Source organism: Manis javanica, chromosome 3, assembly GCF_040802235.1.
Source record: "Manis javanica isolate MJ-LG chromosome 3, MJ_LKY, whole genome shotgun sequence".
NCBI classification, from domain to species: Eukaryota; Metazoa; Chordata; class Mammalia; order Pholidota; family Manidae; genus Manis; species Manis javanica.
Window position 1 is genome coordinate 51574595 of NC_133158.1, and position 26731 is coordinate 51601325.

The 26731-nt window shown below is 41.0% G+C and overlaps 1 protein-coding gene and 1 long non-coding RNA gene across 4 annotated transcripts in view; one reads left to right on the plus strand and one right to left on the minus strand.

Moving 5' to 3' along the window:
- LOC118971731 (uncharacterized) overlaps positions 1-26731 on the plus strand; it is a 56290-nt gene that overhangs the window by 24411 nt on the left and 5148 nt on the right. Inside the window, exons 1-2 of one of the 3 annotated variants that reach the window (XR_012129158.1) lie at positions 5346-5459; positions 7169-7391. The exons of the other annotated variants lie outside the window; for them this stretch is intronic. This is a non-coding gene — a long non-coding RNA (uncharacterized lncRNA). Of the gene's footprint in view, positions 1-5345; positions 5460-7168; positions 7392-26731 lie in introns of those variants that run through there. 3 annotated transcript variants of the gene reach the window in all.
- Positions 1416-26186, minus strand: EPCIP (exosomal polycystin 1 interacting protein). Its single transcript, XM_037014640.2, has 2 exons — positions 25005-26186; positions 1416-4946 (listed from the first exon to the last, which is right to left on the minus strand). The coding sequence occupies exon 2, from the start codon at positions 4922-4924 to the stop codon at positions 4220-4222; it is 705 nt and encodes a 234-aa protein (XP_036870535.1). The 5' UTR covers positions 4925-4946; positions 25005-26186; the 3' UTR covers positions 1416-4219.

Here is a 26731-nt window from a genome sequence, read left to right on the forward strand (position 1 = left end):
CCTGTCAGTATGCACACCTACTTTAGTTTGTTCCATCTTGAAACTTCCTTGGACATGTGTCCAGCTCCATTCCTCTGGTCTCCTTCACAGCCAAAGTTCTCCACACAGGTGTCTCTATTCACAGCTGCCACTTCCACATCTTTCATTCATTCCTGAAACCTCTCCAATTTGAGTTCTGTCCCCACAATTTTACTCACTCTCCTCTTTTCAAGGTCCCCAGTGATTTTCTTTTTCCAAGTTCAGAGGATACTTCTCTGATCATCTTATTTGACCCATCAACCCCATTGACCCCACTCTCCTACTTGACAATGTCCTCTCAGTGGACTGCTGGCACTGGCTCCTTTGGGCTTACCAGAGCTGACTGTGCACATGTCTTCTGAACTTCAGGTTTAGTGATATCACACTGTAGCTTGAGATGGCCGTGATAAGAGTATTAATTAACACCATGGGAAAATCAGAAAATGCCTCATATCAGATCTCTTCTCTCTGGAGAGCTGGTTATTAAACATTTACCAGAGCACTCCTGCTTCAAAACCACCCCGGGCTCATGTTACTGATTTCTTCGCTAACTTTGTCAGCCTTTTAATGGACCTCCTTTAAATGATGCCTAAGCATTCAAGTGCTTTATTGTTTGATTCTGGGCCCCTTTTTTCACTCTCTCATTAGATAATTGAATTAAGTTTTGCAGCTTTAAGAACTCTCACAATAAGGATGATCTTGGGCCTGTGACCAATATGGATCAGCTCATAAGCTGAAATTGAATTCAACTAAGTGACAAGTAGACTTTTTGAGAAATTGCTCCTGGCTTGCCCTAAGTCCTAATAGGATTGACTGCTTAACCATGGACACCCAGTGAACATGCCTAAAAGTATGATAAAACTTGATATTAAATAGCTTCTTGTGTGTGTGTGCCCATCTGTTGGTATCCCGTTGTATCTCTCTTAGTAGAGGTAATTTTTTAAATTCAGCAATTGGCTATATGGATTTCATCTCATGTGAGTCATTGTGCTCATTTAGTTCCTTCAGCAATACTTTCTACCAAAGTCAGTGGGATGCCAGGCAGACATGCACTGGCTCATGAGAGCTAATTGTTTTCAGGAATTTTGCAAGCTGGTTGTTAAATACAGTCATTATTAACAATCAAATTATATAAACTTACAATGAAATAATAAATTAAATAAAAAACAAAGATAACAAATTTCCCAAACTCATCATTTCTTAATTATTCTACTATGTTTTACTATTATTTGTGCTCTTGAAATTATTTGCACCCATTGTATCTGTAGGGTAGAAATGCTATTTAATGATATCCTACTGTGCATCTTTTCTCAACTCTGTGTTCAGTGACTTCTCTGGGTAGCTTGAAATTGGTTATGGTGGCAGTATTTACATGACTGAAATTAGTAAACAATACATATCAAGCTTTGGTTTATTGTTTTGTTGAGTGTGATGGAAAAAATCTTAACAATGCAGAATGAACTTAAAATGTATCATGTCTATAGCCCTTACATTGTGAATAGTTCCCCAAATTGAAATATCTCTCCAGGATTTTAAAACTATTATTTGCTTCAGCAAAGGAGTTGCTTATACCATTAACTAACAAATGATGTTCCCACTACATCTTTGTTGTTTCATTTTCCTCTTACCACTAATGTAAATGAAATAATCAACCGACATTCCTGCTAGAAGCAAACTCACTCATCAAGCACAAACTTGGGTTGGCTTTGGATACAAGAGTTAGGCAAAAATCAACTAATGCACACAGTCTTTGAGAATTAATTGTGTACATAGAGGTTATAATACATAGTATTATATAGTTTACTATCATTTGTAAATTGTGTGCTACACATCTTTTATATCAGTAGAATTTATAATAAACCTATGTACATGTTCATCTATGCACTTTTTTTTTTTTGGAGAGCTGATGGTTAAATTCTTACCAGCACGTCACTAGTCAGGGGGAATGAATGGCTAGCTGCAGGCTTAATGGGAATCACTGACATGGTTTGTTTGACACACAGGGTTTTTGAAAGCAACAAACAGAAAAACGTGGAGTGGTGTGCAATGTTTACCAGGTGTGAATTTCACCTGAACTTGGGCAATTCCTAATTCTTTTGAAGGGTGGGATCTGGCCCCTTCATATTCTCTCATGGCAGCACTCAATGGGAGCTCAACTACTGGGACCCTTCAGGTGAGAGGTACACTCTGTTTGCCAACATCCCCCAGCCTTGTGTCTGAGCCCCAAATTCAGTTTCCTCATGTATGTGCTGTGGATTTTCTCTGCTTCTTATTTATCCTGTTAATGCAAACTGAACTACATTTTCAGTCCAGAAATATGGCAAAATTAAGGCTTGATTTGTAACTAAACTAACTTTCCTAGTCTATTGATTTAAGTCCCATTTATCTACAATTATTTCTTATAAAGACCACTTAAAACATAAAACATTTGAGAAAGAGCATTGAAACTATTCAAAGCCACCAAATAGAAAATATACATATTAAGATGCTCATAATTCCTAATATCATTTAATCTTATACTTTCTTCATAGAAGTCCATTGAAATTCAATTTTTGCATTTTCATTAATGACAGTGAATTCATTATTAATCTTTTCACTTATATCCTTCTTGCTGTCTTTCCTCCTTTTTTCCCTTGTCTTTTTCTATCACTTTAATCTTACCTCTCAAGTACAATGTCAGTAATGAGGTCACTGCATTTTTCTATTAAAATTCATACTTCTGTCTTAGTGTTGGCCTAATTTCAACACTGACATTATGAACTCATGCTAATTAATGCACCTGAGTGTCCAAGCCCCCCACCAATTAGGCAAATGTAAACATTTCAGATTATATCAGTTATCCTATGTTAATGTTAAGAGAAAAATGGGGTGAATGTGATCTGAAGTCATCAACTCCAAGACACCTGTTATTTCATAGTAAAGTTATTTCTTTTCCTCATGTTACTGTGAATGCAATAATGTTTCTACTTCTTTGCACTCTGGGTTTAGACATGTGTACCATAATTGCCATGGATTCTCTATAGTCCACTTCAATGGTGAGTTGAATCTCTGTGAGGAAAAGTTTTCTTTGGACACTCATGTCAGTTTAATTTTTAAAAAAAATATGTTGCCTTGGTTCCTTTTATTAACACACATAAAACCATTTTGTGTTAGCCATGTCACACAAAGTATTTTCACTTTCCAGAATTAAACTTCCAAATGGACTGGGCCCTAAAAGTTCTTTTGTGAATTGTCTTTTAGTAATATGAGCATTTTTACTCCTAGGAATAACATTGCAAGTGATTGTTAGATTCCCGGACTAGCCCCTAATGTAGTCAAACATAGTTGTCATGGTATTAATCTAAGTTCTGATCTCCGGAGCAGGAGGAGAAAGAGGAAGAGAGGGATGAAAACAATGAAAGGAGAAACGGGGTTCAGCGGGGACAAAGGTGGAAGAAGGAAGGGGAAGAAAGAAGGCATGATGGAGAAAGGCCGGAAAAGACATATTTTCCCTAGGTTTAGGCCTTGCTCTTAGCAAAAAGTTGAGCTTATGCAGTTGGTTTTTGTCTCCCCCAATTTTCATTTCTGTATCCCCATCCTAGTGACCTATTTAGCCTGAGGTCCCATCCTATCCAGGCCTGGTCTGCCTCCAAGCTTCAACCCTGTCCCGCACAAACACACTCTCAAAACTCCCCTTTCTCAGTGCATCTGTTCTTAGCAAAATACCTGGAAAATATCAGTCTAGGAGAACCTCATCATTTTGTGGAACTCACAGACCAGGAACCTCTGAAATTTATTGTTCTCTACCTAAGGGAATTCCAGTCAATATAATAAAATGATACAGAAACAAGTTTAGGCCCTGTTTTGAAGGATGATATTTTCTTGGGGTCATTCTCTATGCCGAATTCCACTAAGCCATCCCTGGAGTGCTCTGCTTTCTCCATCATCTCTGACCTGGCATTTCTCCACAGACCTCAGGTCAAGGACCTTAAGACATATTTCTGTACTCAAGTTGGTTTTTGGTTTCTTTTTATTTTGTGTTCAAAACAGCTCCCAGGGTTGGGCAGAGAGTGAAGCAGAGGGCTGGTTATTTGTTTGTGAATGGGGCTGGGGGAACAAGCGAAGCTGTGGGTAGGGAGATACCATTGGCCTCATTCCCAGATTCCTGTTCAAGTTATCCATAGTGTGTCAAAGTTTGTGGTGGCTGGATGCAGTTATAATGTCAGTAAATGAATGTGACAACATAGCCTTTGTTTCTTAGAACTGGGAAGGTGTTAAAGTAAGAAAAGGAGGGAAATTTGTTGGCAATGCTGGCCACATTTTCAATACTATATGATTTTAAGGACGATTCCCTGTTGAAAAGCGCCATATCTAAAAAAGAGATATACATACATGTTTGCCAGTCTTTGTGTAACAACATGGGTTTTTCTCTGGTTTCATTCTCCCCACTGCTATAGAGGAGCAAGCTCTGCTCCAGCGAGGACTGCTTGGCCTCAGTGTTGATGCGAAGCCTCCTCAACCCGCAGATAGCCAGGTACTCAGTGGGCAGAGTATTGGTGCTGCACAGAGACAGCTTCAGGTCCCGGACCAGCGTGAAGTTCAGCAGGAGGCCCAGTGCAGAGGTGTCTGTGAACCAGATGGTCAAGTGGCCACTGTAGCTGGCTCGCTCTCCTGCAAAAGGCAGTACAGTTTTGCAGCTGCACATCAGGTTGGCCAAACTGTAGTCACAGTCCCGGATGTCTGCAGAGCAGCTGCAGTTCCGAATGGTGTTTTCCTTGGTGAAAATCAACGTGCTGTTCTTCTGACCTCTCGTGAAGCTGTTGAGTGTAAAGATGCTCAGTGTGCTGATCAGAAGGAGGCTGGGCCCAGAAGGTGGTGCCATTCTTGTTTCAGTGTGTGCCAGCGTGTCTTTGTGTTCCCTCCACATGAGCCAGTTCACTGGGACTCACCTGAAAGAAAAAATGCAGCTTCGCCATCATGGATCTCATTATGAATGTGCAGCTTATGGAAGAGGGGCCCCTGAAATAACTCACTATAAATGCTTCTCCCTTGCATTTCTAACAAAGGCAAGTGATGCATGGAGCCCAGGAACAGGGAGGTTCCCTTTTCAGAGTCTCTTGGAAGGCAGCAGCCAGCCCCCTGAACTCTGCTCATCTGAGGCATAAAACTGCCTGTGATGTCTGCCGATGGGACTGTCTCGCGCCACAAGTGAGCAAGAGTAGATGCCAGACAGGAGTCGTAGCACAGCCTGTCCAAGCACAAGGATTTGAACTGCGTTGAGTGGGCACATCCTACTACTTGTACTGAGTACCTGTCAACCCCCTAAGCAAGCACATTCCCTCCTCCTCTCGATATCTGACTTCCTGGAACCCAGGAGACAAACAGTTCCTTGTTGGATTCAGCTATTCAAGCGCTACCTTTTAAAGAACATAGCACGAATACCAGATGAACAGTAGTTAATGGTAAACTTTAATTTCTAACTGGGCAAACATGCCCCTCCATCATATTACTCTGTTCGTAGGTTCATTCATACTTTTTCTGGCCTAGAAGTGTAAGTATTAGAGTTGATTTTAACTGTGTTAATAGACAAAACATCACACGCCATTTAATCACATTGATCTTGATTTATCTACTCCTTTCCCAGAACAAACTTTATGCATTGATTTTTATCAAAGAACTTACTGTAGGGCTCGAAAACTAAGCAATTATAGAAACACTGTTAAGTGATCTAAGTAAATAGGAATGCAGGCATAGTTCAAAGTGCAGCCCTGTCATCTGGTTTGGGGGAAAATGCCCTACGGTGCCTGGTATCTAATAGATGTGAGGTCTTCTTTTCGGGTGTAATTGGAATAAGACACACATTATGACATAGGATACCAGATTTCAGTTTTAAAAAAATAATTAAATTTTCCCTGATTAGCTGATGGCTGAAGAGGGAGACCAAATGATATAATTCAGTTCATCTGTGTATTTGGAGCACTGTAAATTTGAGAAGATACTTTTAATGATACCTCAGACCAGGAGAGTCCAGAGCTAGTGCCAGGGCCCCCACAGGAAGAGCCAGGAAGGAACAGATGGAAGAGTCAGGCTGGGGAGTTAAACGTGTCCAAAGGCAATGGTGACAGTAGGAAGGAAGCTAGGCAGTCATGTAACACTTAGGGTGCAAGATGAGGCCACAAAGTGGCAAAGCAAGGTAATAAGAAGTCCAAGGGAGGCAAAACTAAAAATGCCATGGTCAGATAAACAGTCAGGTAGCAAAGGTGCACAAGCATGTGGCTGGAGTGCCGGGAGATTAAAAATAAACTCAGCCAAAAAAACATACCAGAAGCTGAGACATTGGTTCACAGCAATTTAACTTCATTCATTCAACAAATGCTTATTGGGAGGTTCCTAGGTGGCAGGCAGTTTGTTAGCCCTGGGGTACAGCCCAGAATAAGACAATGAGCTTATGGGGCTTATGTTCTAATGGACTTGATTCAGCTTTGGAGCCCAAGGTGGGCCAGGCCTGTATGTGACAACCAGGGACTGCAGTGGGGAGGGGAGGGAGGCAACGGCAGGAGTCAGGTGGGGCTCAGCACAGACTAAGTGCGAAGGCCAAACAGAAGGAACATAGATGAGCAAGATGTAGACTCTCCCCTCCAAGGGCTTATACACTAGAGAGGAAGACAGACAAGGCTGAACTGAGAAAGGCGTTCCTGAATGTATGTAAGATTATAGGAACATAGCACATGAAGTCCATCTGGGGGATTGAATAAGGCACTGTATAGTGTTTGTATTTGTTTTGAAGTTGGCACAGGGTTTTCTTAAAGGATTTATTCATTAGTCCATTTTTTAGTAAAAGAAAGGGAAATGTGTAGAGCCAGAATTCTCCCTGAATGACAGGCTTAACAGTTCTAAATAGTTCTAGAATGTGTTGGTGGCTACCCCACTTAGGAAGGAATGGTGAATAATTTATTAATTATAAGATAATTTTAGATAATCAGCTGTCCCAGATTCCACTGGAGGTTTTTAGGACTTCATAACCCAGTAACCCTGTCATCCCAGAAACTAGAAATGCTGTCATCAATACCATTGGCCTGCTCTGATCCCAGTCTTCAAGGGAAAGGGAGTGAAGGGAATCTGTACATCAACCCAGAACCTGGTGATGAAAGTGTCCACTTCATTCTTTCAGGTACTGATAACCACTCAGAGGCATGCATGGAAGAAGAAAAGGGGTAAGAAGGGAAAAGGACATTGATATCCTGCATATTTAGCTGGAGATCCCTAAAAGAATTTGTGAGCAACTTCTGAGCAGTCAGGGCCTGAGCTGGACCTCAGGATGGCCCCTGCCTTCTGGACATTGGGGAGCCCAAAGGCCAGACAAGGAGGCCAGATGCATGAAGCCTCATGAAGAGGTACAGATGGGGCAGATATCCCTGGTAAACAGTTTATGGGGTTTCCACAAAGATGTTAGTTGGATATTTTTCTCCACTTCAGTTTTATCATGGACTTCTTTCTTTAGGTTTGTTTGAACATGGATTGGGAACACCTAGTTTCACTATGTAGTTATTTGTGGGCAGATTCTAGCATGATATAGACTGAATAGGCACAAATACATCACATTGCCCCTGCCCCTTGCTATCCCCTTCCCATAGTGGAAATGGTACTATTGGGAAAGAAACTTGTCTCTGGGGGATGCTCAGCTTGTAGAAGAGAAATATGAATCTGCTGATGGTCACCTTATCTCCAGAAGTGGTGAACGTGTCTGACAATGGAGCCAACAAGAGGAAAACAGAGACAAGAAACATAGAGACATTTCCAACAACGTTTTCTGACCACCTAGATCAAGTCATACCTGACATCCTTCCTTGATTTTTAAAATATGTAAACCAAGTATTTTTCCTTCTACTCAAGACAATCTGAGTTGGATTTATATAACAAGCAGTTAAAAGAGTCTTAGCTTTTTTTTTTCATTTGGTAAACTATGTTTTTTTCATTTGTTCAGTAAACATTTGTTGAACCCTTGCTATGTGCTAGGCACTATGCTAGAAAGTGAGAATGTAAAGCAGTAAGAGCTCCCTCAAGGGTTTATACCTAGTGGAAGAGACACTTGAACAAATAATCACAGTACAAAGTGATAACCACTGTAACAACAAGTTGTATTGGGATATTAAGTCTATACCTAACTTTACCTGGCAGTGAAAGATGTCATGATAAGCTTCATGGCAGATGTAATACCTGAATAGGGGAGTATTTCCTGAGTTGGAAAAAGAGCAAGAAAATTACCTATGTAATTAGTGTAGTATGACCAGAATTGGAAAAATACAAAAGTAGGACAGTGAGAATGACAGGTTATGGGGAAGGCAGGGGTGGCAGTGGGAGAGGAGAGCCCAAGGATTCTTCTGACCTGGAACCTTCTGACTTGCCCTGATAGATCATTTTCTCTCAGCTTTTTGTGTGCTCCACCATTGACACTTGCCTCGTGTGTCCTAATGTTAGCATCCTCTCCACCCCCACTACAGGGGAGGAAGGACATAGCAAGAGGCAGGGGCAATGTGAAATGCTTATGCCATACTGAAGTCTGCCCACAAGTGAATAAATACATAGTGAAACAAAGATAAGGTCAATTCCCCTTTTACATTACAGTCTATTGCTTTTGGGGGTGGGGGAGCGTGTGCTGTGCTCCACAGAGTCATTCAGGGACTCCCACTTTTGTCTGTAGTTCTGCCATCATCTACGGCTCTCAGGTTCTCCAAAGGATTTTCTTGCCACATTTCATTGGCCAAAACTCAGTCACATGGCACCACCTCACCACTTGGAAATGAAACCTAGTGCTCTAGCAAGGGAGAAAGGCAGACACGGGTATTGGTGGGCACTGGAAGTTTCTGACATACTGAGGTTGTAAGACATAATAAACGGCTTTATAAGACCCTGACAAAAGCTCAGATCCTGATAATCCACCTACATTTTTCACTCAGGAGTCTGAAAACTGTGTATGAACCTTTAAATCACTTAAAAACCAGAGCTACTATTTAGATTCAATAATTTAAACATTATTATTATTTGTATTGTAGCTGAAGAACTCTCAAAAGTAATTAACACTAGCAACTAGCTGCATGAAAGCAAAGACTTGTGAATCGGGCAGACACAGACATTAGTTACTTCAAAACAAATTCCACAGGGATTCCTTTTCAACCTAGGACTACACCCAACATTTATATAATGTTTATATTTGATTCCAAAAGAAATGTTTCAAACTGGACTAGTTCTGTTTGTAAGAAGATACTACTAGTAGGGAGATACTGTGTCAGTGGGAGGATAGCATTTGGACCATTTGCCCAAAACAGATAAAAATTGCCATGAATAATGGTGTTTTGAGCTCTGCTGCCTTAACACAAAAGACAAAAAATGTGATTGTGGAAAAATAAAGTGGTATTCTCCCAATCCTTACACCAACTAAAAATCAAGACCAATTTAAAATTTTAACTCAGAAGGGAGTTTAATTTGAAATTAGAAGTGATTTTTATTTTAAAAGTAGAAAATCACTTGGAGAAAGATTCAGTTGAAGAAACTGGGGAAATAAGAGGAACAGACATTAGTGAGATGCTGCAGCAAGTAGATGGTCTAAAACATAATCTGAGCTGCAGCGCTGAGAAGAAGGGCAGAAGAAAGACAATGTCTGGGTACCCCAAGAAACCCAGTTTGAAACCAGGACTTGGGGAGCTGGACAAGAATGTCTCTCACAAATAGCATTTCCAAGTGTGTTCCTGCAAACCTCTTGAAGATTCTGAGGTGGCGAAAATGAGTGGCATTCCAGAAAAGGAGACAGTTTGGAATCTGGGATGTGTTCTACAAAGATGAGACGTATACCTGCACTCTTGGGATGTATTTTATCAGAAGGCTGCCCACCCAGGGTTTGCTAACATTGAAAGCAGAAAGCTGGCCTTGCTCATCGCAGGGGTCTAACGGGTTGCCCAAGAACTTAGCATATACTCTGGAAACAACCAACCAGGCAACGAATTATAAGGCAATGATTGATGAGGGCTTGTTAAAGATGCAGATCTAGTGTTTGGCAGGAAGAAGTGGGTGAGACGCCCAAAGGAGGTGCTGTTTGGGCCGGCAGGGAAGGGGCCGCGGAGAGGAAAGGAGAGGAGCTGCAGGGCCAAGGCTCACTTGAGCAAAATCTCAGAGACTAACGTAGTTGGCGTAGTTGGCGGGTCTCGGGATCCAGGAGTCTGGGAATGGAGGTGGGCGGGGCTTAGGGACCTTGCTAGGGAAGCTAGGGTTTGATCTCCAAACTCTTCTGATCAATGCAAACTTTAAAAAGCCCTCCCCAGTAGATGTTGGTTTTTATTTATAAAGGTGTTATAAATACCAGATATATACTACCTACATTGTAAACAATACACAAAGACTAGAATTTTTAGATTTTGAGATGAAAAGTAAAAAGTTGGAGCATTTTTAACTCTACCCACTGGCTTGGCTTGTACACTCCTTTTCAAGCAAACACCCCTTTTGGAGGCCCCTGAAAGAGCAGAAATGGGGCACTGAAGGTTTGTAAGCAGAAGAGACCTGTTTGGATCTGTACTAGGTCATTTAAATGCCAGGTACAAGTTGAATTGGAGAAGTAGGAGCCAGAGAGGACAATGAGTTCCCAGTAAGAGATGCTCTTCTTGTGTAAAGGTTTACCCCCCTCCATTTGCTGACTCTACCTGCAGGGTCCAGATAAATCTCTTTCAATATCTGGAATCCTTGAGGGGATGAGACCCAAGAGAAAAGGATTTAGGAGGTGGGGATGGGGACGAGCTCCCATCCTGCTATGGATGCAGCTGGGACACCTGCATGGACCCCTGGAAAGGAATGGGTGGAGGAGGAGGCAGGAGGTCCCACATGGGGTCACGAGAAAGCATTCATTGTTTCATTCCTAGCATCCCAACATGGCTGGTCTGGGACTGTATGCTGGAGACATCACTCTGCCCCTGACAGCCCCAAGAAAGGTACAGTTTACTTTCCCAGTCAAGAGCTTCTTAGTGGTTTTGTTACACTGGTAGAAACATTAGTGGCTAATGAGACTGGTGATAGACAAGCTTATATAGTCAGTATCTCTCCTTTCTCCAGGGCCTCCTAGCTGTACCTTCATCTGAATTCATCTTCCACTCTTTCCAGATGCCCAGTGCTCAAAACCCACTCTCATATGGGGTCTACTATCACTTGTTTAAGCCTTAATATAGATTTAAATAAATTTCTATTTTCACCCAAGGATATTGTACTTCAAGCCTTATCCCTACCTTGTCTCATGTTTGACGGACAGCAAGGGTTAAACAAGAAGCATGAGAGAAGTGTGTGGTGGATGTGCCTCACTAAGACCCCAGAACTGAGCATCCCCTGTTCTCAGGCCCAGTTCCCACGAGGTCAGTGCTGTGCGGTCATCCTGCCCAGGTAGGCCAAGGAGAAGTGTTGGCTACTCTGTATCATGTGGATGACAGGCTCCCAAACACTCTGTAGGAGGGCTTAGGTGTAGCACCTTGAGAATCTCTTTGAGAAAAATTAGTTTTAGCATTTTTCTTTTCTTTGGCTCTGGTCCACAAATGCACGGCAAGAGGTAGGTTAGAGATAAACACTATGTCATGATATTTATAAGAGGAGTCATATCCTTGTTGCTTAATATTTCAAAGCTTATTGTTGGAAGTTAGGTTTATTTGGGTCTCTCCCCAGTGTTTTCTTACTGTGCTAAGTGTTGTTTTTTCTTTCTTCTTCACATTCCACAACAACACAACCCCACCCCTGGTAGGAACCACTGAATTTTTCTCACACCCTTCCAGGTGTGTAATTCTGAAGTCATCACTTTGTAGAGTCTCTATTGATGAAGAGCCTCTTTCCCTTTCATTGAGGTTTACTTAGTTTATTGTGAATGGCAGAAAATCGAGTTCACTATGATTCTTATGTGATCAGTATCTCATTTAATTTATATAGTAAGACTCAAACTGTTTCCTATCATCTGATATATTTCCTCATCTAGAAAAAGAGGAAGTAAAAGTTTATGTCTAAGTTGGAATTTGGGCAAAGTTAGCCTCAAGCATGAAATTTGTGTCTTAAGAGGACACAATTAAAAATATTTTTGTAATTGTTCATGTTCAACTCATTGTACATTGTAGGCTAGTCAAAGAAACTTTCAGAGTCACTTTTCTCAGAGTGGCATGGGGATGATCATGCCTACCATGCTAGGACATAGTAAGAGTAAAGCAGGATGCATGTAGTTATATATATGGCCTATCAGTGCCTCAGAAATACCATGGCTACTAGTCAGTATGTTATGATACACATGGTATTATAGTACTATTCATAAACCATGATATTATATAATGGCACAATTACAGTAATAATAGAACTATATTAGAATACTCTGAGGGCATGCAAAAGCCACCCCAAAGAAATCTAAAGTAACTGGTTCATTTCATGCACTATGTGCATTGAAAATTTGAATAGAGAATAGGCTCAGGATAAAACCAAAAGGCCTCTTTACATAGTTTTTTCTGTGACAAACAAATCTGATTTACAAATGTTCTCCTGTAAATTCTGGGGAATGACAGGCCTTGAGATTATTAGTGAGCAAATCTGGTTAATGGAAATTATTGTCCAATTTCCATTTTTGCTACTTTAAATGTATATAAAATGTTTAAGGGACCAGCAGGACTAAGAGCTAAGATCAAAACACTTTCTGACCTCCTACTGTGCCTGCTAGACATTGTGGTAGGCTTCAGTGCAAAAGTGGGCAGAAGGACTCTGTCCCCTGCTCAGTGTCACACTCTGTCTCCTGGGCCCCACATCTCAGAGTTCATGATAGCAGTCCATGCAGCTCCACTAGACTTGGCCCTAGGCATTAATTAGTCCAGGCTGAGAAGAGATGAGTGCCATCCTGTCCCTCCACTCATCCCTGCCCTAAGCCTTCACACATCACCCTCACCCTTCCTTCTTTTGTCCTCCACAATGTCTCACGTGCAAACAGCCACCTGACTGCAGTGCCTCCAACCTTGTGAGACATGTGCAGAAGTATCTGTTCAGGCTGGGCTGGGGCTGATGCAGGGTGACTACTCCGTGACAGCTTGGAGCTTGGTACTTCCGAAGAAGAGGAAAGGAGCTCAGGACATAGGCACCCCAAGGGCTTCTAATCCGGTCTACTGAGAGGAAGGAGGCACAGGAAACAATCAGCCAGAGCTGCTGGGCTGTGGACAATGAGGGGCTGGTTGTCTGGGCCAAAAGGTGATGAAGTAACTGTGGGTAAAAGGGGGTCGTTTGGTCCTAAGGAAATGAAAAATTCCATGGCTCATACCAGGGGTGGGGGGGTGTTGCTGTGGAATGGGAAGAACAAAAAAAATAACACTTAGTACAGTAAGAAAACACAGGGGAGAGACCCAAGTTAACTCTCATCTAGAAAAGGTGATGAATGGCCGAAGGAATAATGTCCCTTAAAGATGTCCATGTCCTAGTTCCCAGAACCTATGAGTGTCATCTTAGAAAGCAAGAGGGACTTTGCAGATGTGATTAAGTTACAGATCTAGAGCTGGGGGATTACGCTGGATAATCTGGGTAGGTCTGATGTAATCACAACCGTCCTTCTATGAAAAATACAGGAGGAGGCAGAGAAGGAAAAGGCAATGTGACTACAGAAGCGGAAACTGGAGCGATGTGTCCCCAAGCCAAGGAATGCCTGCAGCCTCTAGATGCTAGAGGAGGCAAGAAAGGACTCTTCCCTAGATTCTCCAGAGGAAACTAGCCCTGCTGACACCTTGACTTTAGCATACTCAGGCTCATTTTGGACTTCTGACCTCGAGACATGGAAAAATAAATTTCTTTCGTTTTACCCACTGTTACAGTAGTAATCGGAAACTAGTATAGATATTATGAGGAACCTACAGAACACCCACATCAAACCACCAAACAAACCATCAAACCCCCTTTTTTAAATTCATTTTGTTATCATTATTCTACAATTACATGAAGAATGTTATGTTTACTAGACTCTCCCCTTCACCAAGTCCCCCCCACAAACCTCATTACAATCACTGTCCATCAGTGTAGTAAGATGCTGTAGAATCACTATGTGTCTTCTGTGTTGCTCATCCCTCCCTATGCCCCCCAACATTATACATACTAATTGTAAGGCCCCTTTTCTTTTCCCCACCCTTATCTGTCCCTTCCCAACCATCCTCCCCAGTCCCTTTCCCTTTGGTAACTGTTAGTCCATTCTTGGGTTCTGTGATTCTGCTGCTGTTTTGTTCCTTCAGTTTTTGTTTGTTCCTATACTCCACATATGAGTGAAATCATTTGGTACTTGTCTTTCTCCACCTGGCTTATTTCACTGAGCATAATATCCTATAGTTTCATCCATGTTGTTGCAAATGGTAGGATTTGTTTTCTTCTTATGGCTAAATAATATTCCATTATGTATATGAACCACATCTTCTTTATCCATTCATCTACTGATGGACACTTAGGTTGCTTCCATTTCTTGGCTATTGTAAATAGTGCTGTGAAAAACATAGGGGTGCATCTGTCTTTTTCAAACTGGACTGCTGCATTCTTAGGGTAAATTCCTAGAAGTGGAATTCCTGAGTCAAATGGTATTTCTATTTTGAGCTTTTTAAGGAACCTCCATGCTGTTTTCCACAATGGTTGAACTAATTTACATTCCCACCAGCAGTGTAGGAGGGTTCCGCTTTCTCCACAAGCTCGCCAACATTTGTTGTTGTTTGTCTTTTGGATGGTGGTGATCCTTACTGGTGTGAGATAATATCTCATTGTGGTTTTAATTTGCATTTCTCTGATGACTAGTGACGTGAAGCATCTTTTTGTGTGTCTGTTGACCATCTGAATTTCTTCTTTGGAGAACTGTCTGTTCAGCTCCTCTGCCCATTTTTTAATTGGATTATTTGCTTTTTGATTGTTGAGGTGCATGAGCTCTTTATATATTTTGGATGTCAACCCTTTATCAGATCTGTCATTTATGAATATATTCTCCCATATTGTAGGGTACCTTTTTGTTCTATTGATGGTGTCCTTTGCTGTTCAGAAGCTTTTCAGCTTGATATAATCCCACTTGTTCATTTTTGCTTTGTTTTCCTTGCCTGGGGAGATGTGTTCATGAAGAAGTCACTTATGCTTATGTCCAAGAGATTTTTGCCTATATTTTTTTCTAAGAGTTTTATGGTTTCATGACTTACATTCAGGTCTTCGATCCATTTCAAATTTACTTTTGTGTATGGGGTTAGACAGCAATCCAGTTTCGTTCTCTTACATGCAGCTGTCCAGTTTTGCCAGCACTGCCTGTTGAAGAGACTGTCATTTCGCCATTGTATGTCCATGGCTCCTTTATCAAATATTAATTGACCATGTATGTTTGGGTTAATGTCTGGAGTCTCTATTCTGTTCCACTGGTCTGTGGCTCTGTTCTTGTGCCACTACCAAACTGTCTTGATTACTGTGGCTTTGTAGTAGAGCTTGAAGTTGGGGAGTGAGATCCCCCCACTTTATTCTTCCTTCTCAGGATTGCTTTGGCTATTCGGGGTCTTTGGCATTTCCATATGAATTTTTGAACTATTTGTTCCAGTTCGTTGAAGAATGCTGTTGGTAATTTGATAGGGATTGCATTGAATCTGTATATTGCTTTGGGCAGGATGGCCATTTTGACGATATCAATTCTTCCTAGCCAAGAGCATGGGATGAGTTTCCATTTGTTAGTGTCCTCTTTAATTTCTCTTAAGAGTGTCTTATAGTTTTCAGGGTATAGGTCTTTCACTTCCTTGGTTAGGTTTATTCCTAAGTCTTTTATTCTTTTTGATGCAATTGTGAATGGAATTGTTTTCCTGATTTCTCTTGCTACTAGTTCATTGTTAGTATACAGGAAAGCCACAGATTTCTGTGTGTTAATTTTGTATCCTACAACTTTGCTGAATTCCGATATCACTTCTAGTAGTTCTGGAGTGGAGTCTTTAGGGTTTTTTATGTACAATACCATGTCATCTGTAAATAGTGACAGTTTAACTTCTTTACCAATTTGGATTCCTTGTATTTCTTTGTTTTGTCTAATTGCCATGGCTAGGACCTCCAGTACTATGTTGAATAACAGTGGAGAGAGTGGGCATGCCTGTCTAGTTCCTTTCAGCTTCTCACTGTTCAGTATGATGTTGGCTGTGGGTTTATCATATATGGCCTTTATTATGTTGAGGTACTTGCCCTCTATACCCATTTTGTTAAGAGTTTTTGTCATGAATGGACGTTGAATTTTGTCATATGCTTTTTCAGTATCTATGGAGATGATCATGTGGTTTTTGTCCTTCTTTTTGTTGATGTGGTAGATGATGTTGATGGATTTTCGATGTTGTACCATCCTTGCATCCCTGGGATGAATCCCACTTGGTCTTGGTGTATGATCCTATTGATGTATTTTTTAATTTGGTTTGCTAATATTTTGTTTAGTATTTTTGCATCTGCATTCATCAGAAATATTGGTCTGTGATTTTCTTTTTTTGTAGGGTCTTTGCCTGGTTTTGGTATTAGGGTGATGTTGGCTTCCTAGAATGAGTTTGGGAGTATTCCCTCCTCTTCTATTTTTTTGAAAACTTTAAGAAGTATTATATCTTGCTGTATGTCTGATAAAATTCTGAGGTAAATCCATCTGGCCCGGAGGTTTTGTTCTTGGGTAGTTTTTTGATTACCACTTCAATTTCTTTGATGGTAATTGGTTTAGATTTTGTGTTTCTTCCTTGGTCAGTCTTGGAAGGTTGTATTTTTCTATGAAGTTGTCCATTTCTTCTAGGTTTTCCAGCTTGTTAGCATATAGTCTCTAATAATTCTTTGTATTTCTGTGGGGTCTGTCGTGATGTTTCTTTTCTCGTTTCTGATTCTGTTGATTTGTGTTGATTCTCTTTTTCTCTTAGGAAGTCTGGCTAGAGGCTTATCTATCTTGTTTATTTTCCCAAAGAACCAGCTCTTAGTTTCATTGATTTTTTCTATTGTTTTATTCTTCTCAATTTTATTTCTTCTCTGATCTTTATCATGTCCCTCCTTCTGCTGACTTTATGCCTCATTTGTTCTTTTTTTTCCAATTTCGATAATTGTGACGTTAGACTATTCATTTGGGTTTGTTCTTCCTTCTTTAAATATGCCTGGATTGCTATATACTTTCCTCTTAAGACTGCTTTTGCTACGTCCCACAGAAGTTGGGGCTTTGTGTTGTTGTTGTCATTTGTTTCCATATATTGCTTGATCTCTATTTTAATTTGGTTGTTGATCAATTGATTATTTAGCAGCATGTTGTTAAGCCTCCATGTGTTTGTGGGCCTTTTTGCTTTCTTTGTACAATTTATTTCTAGTTTTATACCTTTGTGGTCTGAAAAGTTGGTTGGTAGAATTTCAATCCTTTTTAATTTACTGAGGCTCTTTTTGTGGCCTAGTACGTGGTCTATTCTGGAGAATGTTCCATGTGCACTTGAGAAGAATGTGTATGCTGTTGCTTTGGGATGTAGAGTTCTATAGATGTCTATTAGGTCCATCTGTTCTACTGTGTTGTTCAGTGCATCTGTGTCCTTGCTTATTTTCTGTCTGGTGGATCTGTCCTTTGGAGTGAATGGTGTATTGTAGTCTCCTAAAATGAATGCATTGCATTCTATTTCCCCCTTTAGTTCTGTTAGTATTTGTTTCACATATACTGGTGCTCCTGTGTTGGGTGCATACATATTTATAATGGTTATATCCTTTTGTTGGACTGACCCCTTTATCATTATAAATGTCCTTCTTTATCTATTGTTACTTTCTTTGTTTTGAAGTCTATTTCGTCTGATACTAGTACTGCAACACCTGCTTTTTTCTCCCTGTTGTTTGCATGAAATATCTTTTTTCACCCCTTGACTTTTAGTCTGTGCATGTCTTTGGGTTTGAGGTGAGTCTCTTGTAAGCAGCATATTAGATGTGTCTTGTTTTTTTTATTATCCATTCAGTGTCTATGTCTTTTGATTGGTGCATTCAGTCCAGTTACATTTAGAGTGATTATTGATAGGTATGTACTTATTGCCACAGCAGGCTGTAGATTCGTGGTTACCAAAGATTCAAGGTTAATTTCCTTACAATCCAAGAGTCTAACTTAACTCACTTAGTAGTCTATTACAAACAGAATCTAAAGGTTCTTTTCTGTTTCTCCTCCTTTTTCTTCCTCCTCCATTCGTTATATATTAGGTATCATATTCTGTACTTTTTGTCTATCCCTTGATTGACTTTGGGGATAGTTAATTTAATTTTGCATTTGCTTAGTAATTAGCTGTTCTACTTTCTTTACTGTGGTTTTATTACCTCTGGTGACAGCTATTCAACCTTAGGAACACTTCCATCTATAGCAGCTCCTCCAAAATAGACTGTAGAGATGGTTTGTGGGAGGTAAATTCTCTCAGCTTTTGCTTACCTGGAAATTTTTTAATCCCTCCTTCAAATTTAAATGATAATCTTTCCAGATAAAGTAATCTTGGTTCCAGGCCCTTCTGCTTCATGGCATTAAATACATCATGCTACTCCCTTCTGGCCTGTAAGGTTTCTGTTGAGAAGTCTGATGTTAGCCTGATGGGCTTTCCTTTGTATGTGATCTTATTTCTGTCTCTGGCTGCTTTTAACAGCTTGTCCTTATTCTTGATCTTTCCCATTTTAATTACTATGTGTCTTGGTGTTGTCTTCCTTGGGTCCCTTGTGCTGGGAGATCTGTGGCTCTCCATGGCCTGAGAGACTGTCTCCTTCCCCAGATTGGGGAAGTTTTCAGCAATTACCTCCTCAAAGACACTTTCTATCCCTTTCTCTCTTCTTCTTATGGTATCCCTATAATGTGAATATTGTTCCCTTTGGATTGGTCACACAGTTCTCTCAATATTCTTTCATTCTTAGAGATCCTTTTTTCTCTCTGTGCCTCAGCTTCTTTGTATTCCTCTTCTCTAGTTTCTATTTCATTTATCATCTCCCCACCATATCCAACCTGCTTTTAATACCCTCCATTGAGCTCTTCAACTATTGGAACTCCAACCTGAATTCATTCCTGAGTTCTTGGATGTCTTTCCATACCTCCATTAGCATGTTGATGATTTTTATTTTGAACTCCCTTTCAGGAAGAGTCACGAGGTCTATGTCATTTAAATCTTTCTTGGGAGTTGTATTAATAATTTTACTCTTGACCAGGTTCCTATGGCGTTTCATATTTGTATATGGCGCCCTCTGGTGTGCATAAGCTCTATTCTGGAGCTGCTCAGCCCCTGAAGCAATGTTGGGGGTTGCAGGGGAGCAGTATTGGTGCCTGGTGGGAGGAAATAGCTGTTCCCTGCCTCCCAGCTGCTATGCCTGTCTCCACTGCCTGAACCAGTGGGCTGAGCACACAGATATAAGCTTTTGTCCCAGAGCAGCTGGATATGGATCCCTGCTTTCCACAAGCAGCCGGAATCCCAGTCTCCCCAGGAACTCTGCCTGTCCCAGCGTTCCAACTCTATATTCAGAAGAGTATGATGAAAGCACCATGAAATGTAGGTTTGTGCTCCTAGCGCAGATCTCTGGAGCTAGGTATTCAGCAGTCCCAAGCCTTCCACTCCCTCCCTACTCAGTTTCTCTTCCTCCCACCAGTGAGCTGGGGTGGGGGAAGGGCTTGGGTCCCCCTGAGCCACAGCTCTGGTACATTACCCCATTCAGTGAGGTCTGCTCTTTTCTCCAGGTGTATGCAGTCTGGCGCCTTCCTCTTTCCTGTTGCTCTCTCAGGATTAGTTGTGCCAACTATATTTTCTAATTGTATCCAGTTTTAGGAGGAAGCCTCTGTCTCTCCTCACATGCCACTATCTTTAATCTTCCTTGAGTGTCTTATCAAACCCCTTTTTACCCGCAGTTATTTCATCAACCTTTGGCCCAGACACCAGCCCCTCGTTGTCCACAGCCCAGCAGCTCTGACTGATTGTTTCCTGTGCCTCCTTCCTCTCAGTAGACCGGATTAGAAGCCCTTGGGGTGCCTATGTCCTGAGCTCCTTTCCTCTTCTTCGGAAATACCAAGCTCCAAGCTGTCACGGAGTAGTCACCCTGCATCAGCCCCAGCCCAGCCTGAACAGACACTTCTGCACATGCCTCACAAGGTTGGAGGCACTGCAGTCGGATGGTTGTTTGCACGTGAGAAATTGTGGAGGACAAAAGAAGGAAGGGTGAGGGTGATGTGTGAAGGCTTAGGGCAGGGATGAGTGGAGGGACAGGATGGCACTCATCTCTTCTCAGCCTGGACTAATTAATGCCTTGGGCCAAGTCTAGTGGAGCTTCATGGACTGCTATCATGAACTCTGAGATGTGGGGCCCAGGAGACAGAGTGTGACACTGAGCAGGGGACAAAGTCATTCTGCCTGCTTCTGCACTGAGTTTTGGGTGGCTCTGGTGCAGTGGGAATGAGGGGCAGGCAGCAACATTTGGCCCCTCCTGGAGGGCAGAGGCAAGGGACAGTCAACATCCAGTGGTTGTCGGGGACAGAACCAGGTGAGAGGGCCACTTGTGAGACAGGTAAGACACTCATGGGAGCTCCAAAGAATGATGGGAGGTGAGTCCATTGTGCAGACATAGTGGTCAGAGGAATGGAGGACCTGTGTCAGGCAAGTGAGAGTATGAACAGGCAAAGTATAGCTCCTAGTGTTAATGGAACCTTATTTGTGCCCAGTGGTTGGTGAAGCCAGGATCTCTTCAAGTACCAATTACATCAGTGTTTTGAGATTAAATATATTTAATAATAGAAGTGGATGAAAGTGCTCAGAAGCTTCTAGATTAAGATGACCAAAAACCAGTTGTAAAGCAGACCTTTTGTGTTTTGAGAGCATTGGGCTCAACTGGGTGTTGATTTCATCCACTGATTTGCTTTTTGGATGCTGGGCCCTTTGGTGTTGGTTTGCTGTGTCAGGTTTCTGATGTGACAAAGACCTGGTCTTCTTGCTGACTGGTTTCTCCAGTCCATAGCACCACACCTGACACAGAGAGTCCCCCCCATAAATATTTATATTATCCAAATGAATCCAGCCATTAGCTAAGGTAAAAATGCATATTATCCATCCTTTACTTTTTCTTCTACTTCTTCCTCAGTAGGAATTTCAGCTTGTGGCCTGGTCACGACAGAGGAAGCGTAATGAGAGTTTGTGTATAATGTAAGAGGGCAGGAAACTTGAGCTCAGTTGCCCACCTTGCCTGTGAGTCTCCTTAAAAGCCATTGAATGTCATCTGGTAAAAGTCGCATGAGGCGTCCCCAACCTGCGACTCTTCCAGTGACCATCGTCTAGGTGTGCTATTGCCATGGAGCATCCCTGTGCATCTGATGGACACACACTTGCCTAGAATGAGGACCACGAGCCCCAGATCACTCTTTCCAACTCACTCCACACCCTCCCAAGGTTAAGGAAGCATGAGCAGAGTTTGTACATACTTATGTCACATATTGCCACTGACCTAACTGCTCTCCATTGAGGGATTTTAAGAGTCCTTGCTGAAGACTACCCCACAGCCCAACATGTCACTGTCCAGTCTTGTCCAACTTACATGGGGGGAGCTTTGCTCAAACTACTGGACCTGTATGATGTGACTGTTAGGTTACCAAGGAAAATGAGTCAGAGCCATCCCTTTGCTAGGAGAGGAGACACAAGAAATGGCTGGCAAACCTTTAATATTTTAATTACCTGCATCCAGAATAATAAAAAGGGATTACTATCTTCCACCTCCAGTTATACATTATTACAGTCCCATAAAGTCCCTTGAACGATTTCCTCAAGGTGTAAGCCTTAATCTTTTTCCTTTCATCTATATTCAACTATTGAAAGGATTAGGTTTTAGAAAAGGAAGAAAAGGAAGAATTCAGTTTTCCTTTAATGATTTTAGTTACAGATATTGAAACCAAAGGCAGCTTAAACTTTGTTGCTCTCTTGAAAGATTTTTAAGGGTTTTTAAATACTTCCTGGGAATGACAACTAAAGATAATGTGGATCCTGGATGAGATCCTGAAACACCAAAAGGACATTAGGTAAAAATCGAAGGAAATCCAAGTAAGATAGGAAGATCAGTTAATATATCAATATTGCTTCATTAATTGTGACAAATGCATGTACCATACTAATATAAGATGTTAGTATATCTTATAAGAGATGAGACTGAGTGTGGGGTATATGAGAAGTCTCTGTGCTATTTTCACAGTTTTTTCTGTAAGTCTAAAACTATCCTGAAATAAGTTTATTTTTAAAAAACGAATGGCTCCTGATCTCATTGAGAACTCCTTGAAGATTATTTTTGTGCCAACAGCAGAGCTCAAGTGGATAATTTAGGCATCAAAATTTGGGCTAAATTGAGTACCCATGAAATGGTGTCTAGGCATGTCTCCAAATGAATCTTTTAGTTTCTCTGGCCACAGAGAAGATTCTGGCTTCGTTCATGACTTTGGAGACCACGCATTTCCGAGACGCAAATGGGAAGTGATCGTTTCACGGACAATGGATGGAAACTGCAAAGGAGAAGATTCAGGGGATACTGTGGGAATAAGTCCTTGTGTGCGTGTGTGTGTGCATGTGTGCGTGCATGGAGGGGAAGAGAGATGCGCCTCTCTCATGCTGTTCATATTGCCTCCTGTGTCTAGGAGTGTTTGCTATTTCTCATATGCCAAGAAACCACTCTCATCTTTAAACTGACTTCAAATCCTGCCTCTTTCACAAAACTTTGGTAAGCGAGGGGCATGGATTACAGTTCATGCCTGCCTCAAACCTGTTTTTCTTACATGGACACCTGCGTGTACATTAAAAGAAGTTTAAAACAAGCTTTTATAAGCAAATCTGGACTCATACGGTGAGCCCAGTGCCTGTTTGTGTGAGATTTCTAAGCCATTTCAATCAGGCTGTTCTTACCACCCCCCACCTTCGAAACCTTTCTTACCAGGTTCCCCGTGACTCCCACACCGCAGGGTGCCAAATCCAGGGATTAATCTCATCTCATTTTGCTTGACTTCTCACCAGCTTTTGACATGGTTGCTTATTCCCTCTTTCTTGAGTAAATAACTTTTTTCTCATCGTGACATTCTCCTCTTTTGCTTGCTACGTCATGGCCGCTCCTTCGCAGTCCCTGGCTGGCATCTTCCGTTGTTTTCTGACATTGTTGCATTTCCTTGGCTCAGTGCCTGGCTCTCTTCACTGTTTATCCACTCCCTCAGAGAATACATGCTAACCCATGGATTTAAATAGTATCTATGTGCTGATGGTTAACCAGCTCCCAAACTCTTCCCTGAACTTCATGCTCCAATATCCAACACCTTACTTGATAATTCTATATGAATGTCTGACACCTCAAACTTAACTTGCCAAATACATAATTCTTGATCCCCAAGAGGATTCAAACTACCAGGTAGAGAAGAGATGTTACTGCATGACCATTTACAGCCCCTCAAGCCCTGGGGTCCCAAGGCTAAATGAGCTATACAGAGAAAGTGGTCATTGATAACAGACAGTGTAGTTTCAAATAAGAAGTTTGAAATGGAGAGATGTGTATGTGTTGAAAACTGACTGCAGTTAGAAAATTTTTTATTGATTAATAGTAACATTTAATGAGTGCTAGTTACTGTTCAAAGTGCTTTATACATTGCATGTCACTTAATCCTTACAATAATCCTAAAGGTAGATATTATGGCTCCATTTGCATATCAGGAAATGGAGACACAGAGAAATTATACAGCTTGCTCCAAGTCCTAGAGCCAGTAGGAAACAGCTATGACTTCAACTCAGACAGCCAAATATGACAAGGGAGTCATGGTGGAAATTACAGTGTTATTCCCATCCCAGGGTCATGTTCCTATTCAAGTGAACTTCCATGCCTTGTATTCTATTACCAGACTCTGTAGCCTTTAACCTAGTGTATATGGAACCCTCATGCTAGATGAATAGGAAACAAAAGGAATGAAGCAAGTTCTGTTACACAGAAACATACTTCATTATTTGGTATAAAAACAAAAGTTAAAAACTTCCCAAAGATCACTCTTTTCATTAAGAAATTTTCAAACAAGTGCGGTTTGATACTTTTGGTAGTTTTTAAGGACAGGTTTTTATACATATTATGCACAATTCCTCTGAAATATTTTCTTTCCTCAGTATACCAACACTTAATGCTAAAAACCTGCCCCACAATATGTTTATTAAACAATGAAATCTATGCAGAGCTGTGTAAGGACTACTGGTTTTCTAAAACATCCTCATTATCTTGCTTTTTACTACAGTATTTATCATGTTTTATTCACTTTTGAGTAAATGACAAATTTTTTAAAAAGCTAACCAACCCGTCCAAATGTTAGTTCATCAGAATTTTAGCTTTGCCTTAACCTATGTTTTCTAATAAGTAGTGAGTAAATAAGTAATAAATACAGTATTATTAGATAAAAACAGCAAAGAAATAGTGGAAGCTGATGTTTTAAGAGTTTCTTATTTTTGGGGGGATCACAGTAAGGAAAAGAGAGATGATCGATACCTCTTTTGTTTAATTGTTATTTAGAATTGAAGACCAATAGGAAAAGATGGTAGCCAGATGTTTTAAAGTAAAAAAAGAAGCCCAGGCTCCATGAAAATACCTGTTATATTATAATAGCCTAAGTAAGTTTATCTATTTAGAAACTAAATGGAAAAACCATTTCATTCTTTGCTTAATGCACTGAAAATACTTCCTTTAAAGGCAGAATCTCAATAAAGAGCAATTCATATGCCTGAAAGCTGAAAAAATTGTCTCATGGGGAAGCTACCCAGAACTGTTAGATTATGTTCAGGAAATAGAAATGGTCCAAGAAGCCACCCAGAACTGTTACATTATGTTCAGAAAATACAAATGGTCCATGAAGACGGTGACGCACACACTGGCTCTTCAAACCGCCACAGAACTTGCCTGCCATGCAGCAGAAATTCTGAGGTTATTAAAAACTGCCTGTTATGCTAGACATGCCTTCAAAACAGAAGAACAGAGAAACCACTTACATCTCGTAGTTCCAGTGTGAGGCTCGCTTCTCCACTCCACAGACCTCTGCCCAATCCTTGGCTCTGGCTTGAGACTGGTTTAATCTGCAGGGCGGGGTGGACTGCGGACCAGCGCCCTTGCTGTTTTCTGTTTTCAGAAGGCCAGCAGCCCTGGTCATTTCCATGGCAACCAGGAGGAAGCCGCCAGCCTGCCAGTTTCATTACCACATGACAGGAGAGAACCTCCCTTGGTGACTGCTGACCACTCTCCTGGGGATTCTAAAGTGGAAAGTTTACAGAAGGAACAAAGGAGACTGCTGCTGTATGCTGATCCTGATGGGCTGGCAGTCACGGAAGAAATTCTACTTTAGCAACGGAAGAAATTCTACTTTAGCAGGAAATTGAGTGGGTTGAGTGCAGAACATGGAGATTCCTTGAGGCTTTTACTTCCATGATTTGTTGCACTCTTTTTGGCCTGATGAATTGTTATGTATGGCAGATGCTTGAATCGGTAAAGAAAATGGCCTACAAAGTTGTTCCAAAGAGAAAGTGAACTGAGTTCACCTCCAAACATGTAGATCTCTCTGTCTCTTTCTCTCTCTCTCTCTCTTTCCTGCTCTCTCTCTTTTTTTGTATGAGAATCATGGTTTTATTTTTTTCTGAGGCTATCTTTTGACAGTTTTGGAAGTTCCACCAAGATGCCCAGTGGATTGGTCTAACAGAACCAAGAAACATTCGTCAATCTCATGGGCACATCTTTCCTTGGATCCCAGAGGTGAATCTAAACTTCCAATTATAATACAAACAAGTCAAAGGGATGAAAAGCGCAGCATTGGGAACATAGTAACACAGCAATGTCTCCGTGGTGACAGGAAGCAACTACACTGACTTTCTGTAATGTATAAAATTGTGGAATCACTATGTGGTACACCTGAAACTGACACACTGTACATCAGCCATTCTTCAGTCAAAAAAACAATAACCAAGAAAACAAACAGAAGCAACGGAATTTAGCATGCTGATTCTGTCTTTCCAAATTTTACTTTTACTTTCTATTCATTTTGTTTCCCATTTGTTTTGAGTTGGTAGGTTGTTCCCCATGGGAAATTTAACTTTTTGGTATGCACATTTGATTATTTCTGCAAATGGATTGATGGTGTATAGATATCAGGGCACTGTTGGGTGAAAGATGACAGGGACTTTGTTAGTTTGCTAGTCTGTTCTGTCAATGTATTTGTCTATTTTGAGCAAATTAAAGAATTTTTATCCACTGGGGATACCCTGTTCACTTTTTTAGTTCGCTTTTTAAAAGGTTAAAGCAACAAAACAAATAAATATGTAATACATTAACCAATGAGGGCTAACTAAACACTGGAGAAATCAGGTGGTGGTGATGGAGGAAAGCCTCACTAGGAAACTAAAGCAATTGATTTGTCAATTCCCTAGATGCAAACCATATAGTATTTTAAAGAGAGCATCTCATTTGGGAACCTCATTCATCTACTATTTATCTAATGAACCCTTACCACATGCATGTACCATGTTGAGAGGTTTAAGGGACAACAGAGATAAATGCTGTGATTCTTGTCTTCAAGGAAGTTATAATATGGAAAGGGTGGTTGTGTAGGTTGATTGTGGGAAACGTATGAAGGGAGGTACAAAGAAAATACATGGGAATTTCAGAGAAGTGGGCTACATTGTGCCACGGAGATTGGAGACATCATTGTAGAGTGGTAGCATTTGATCTG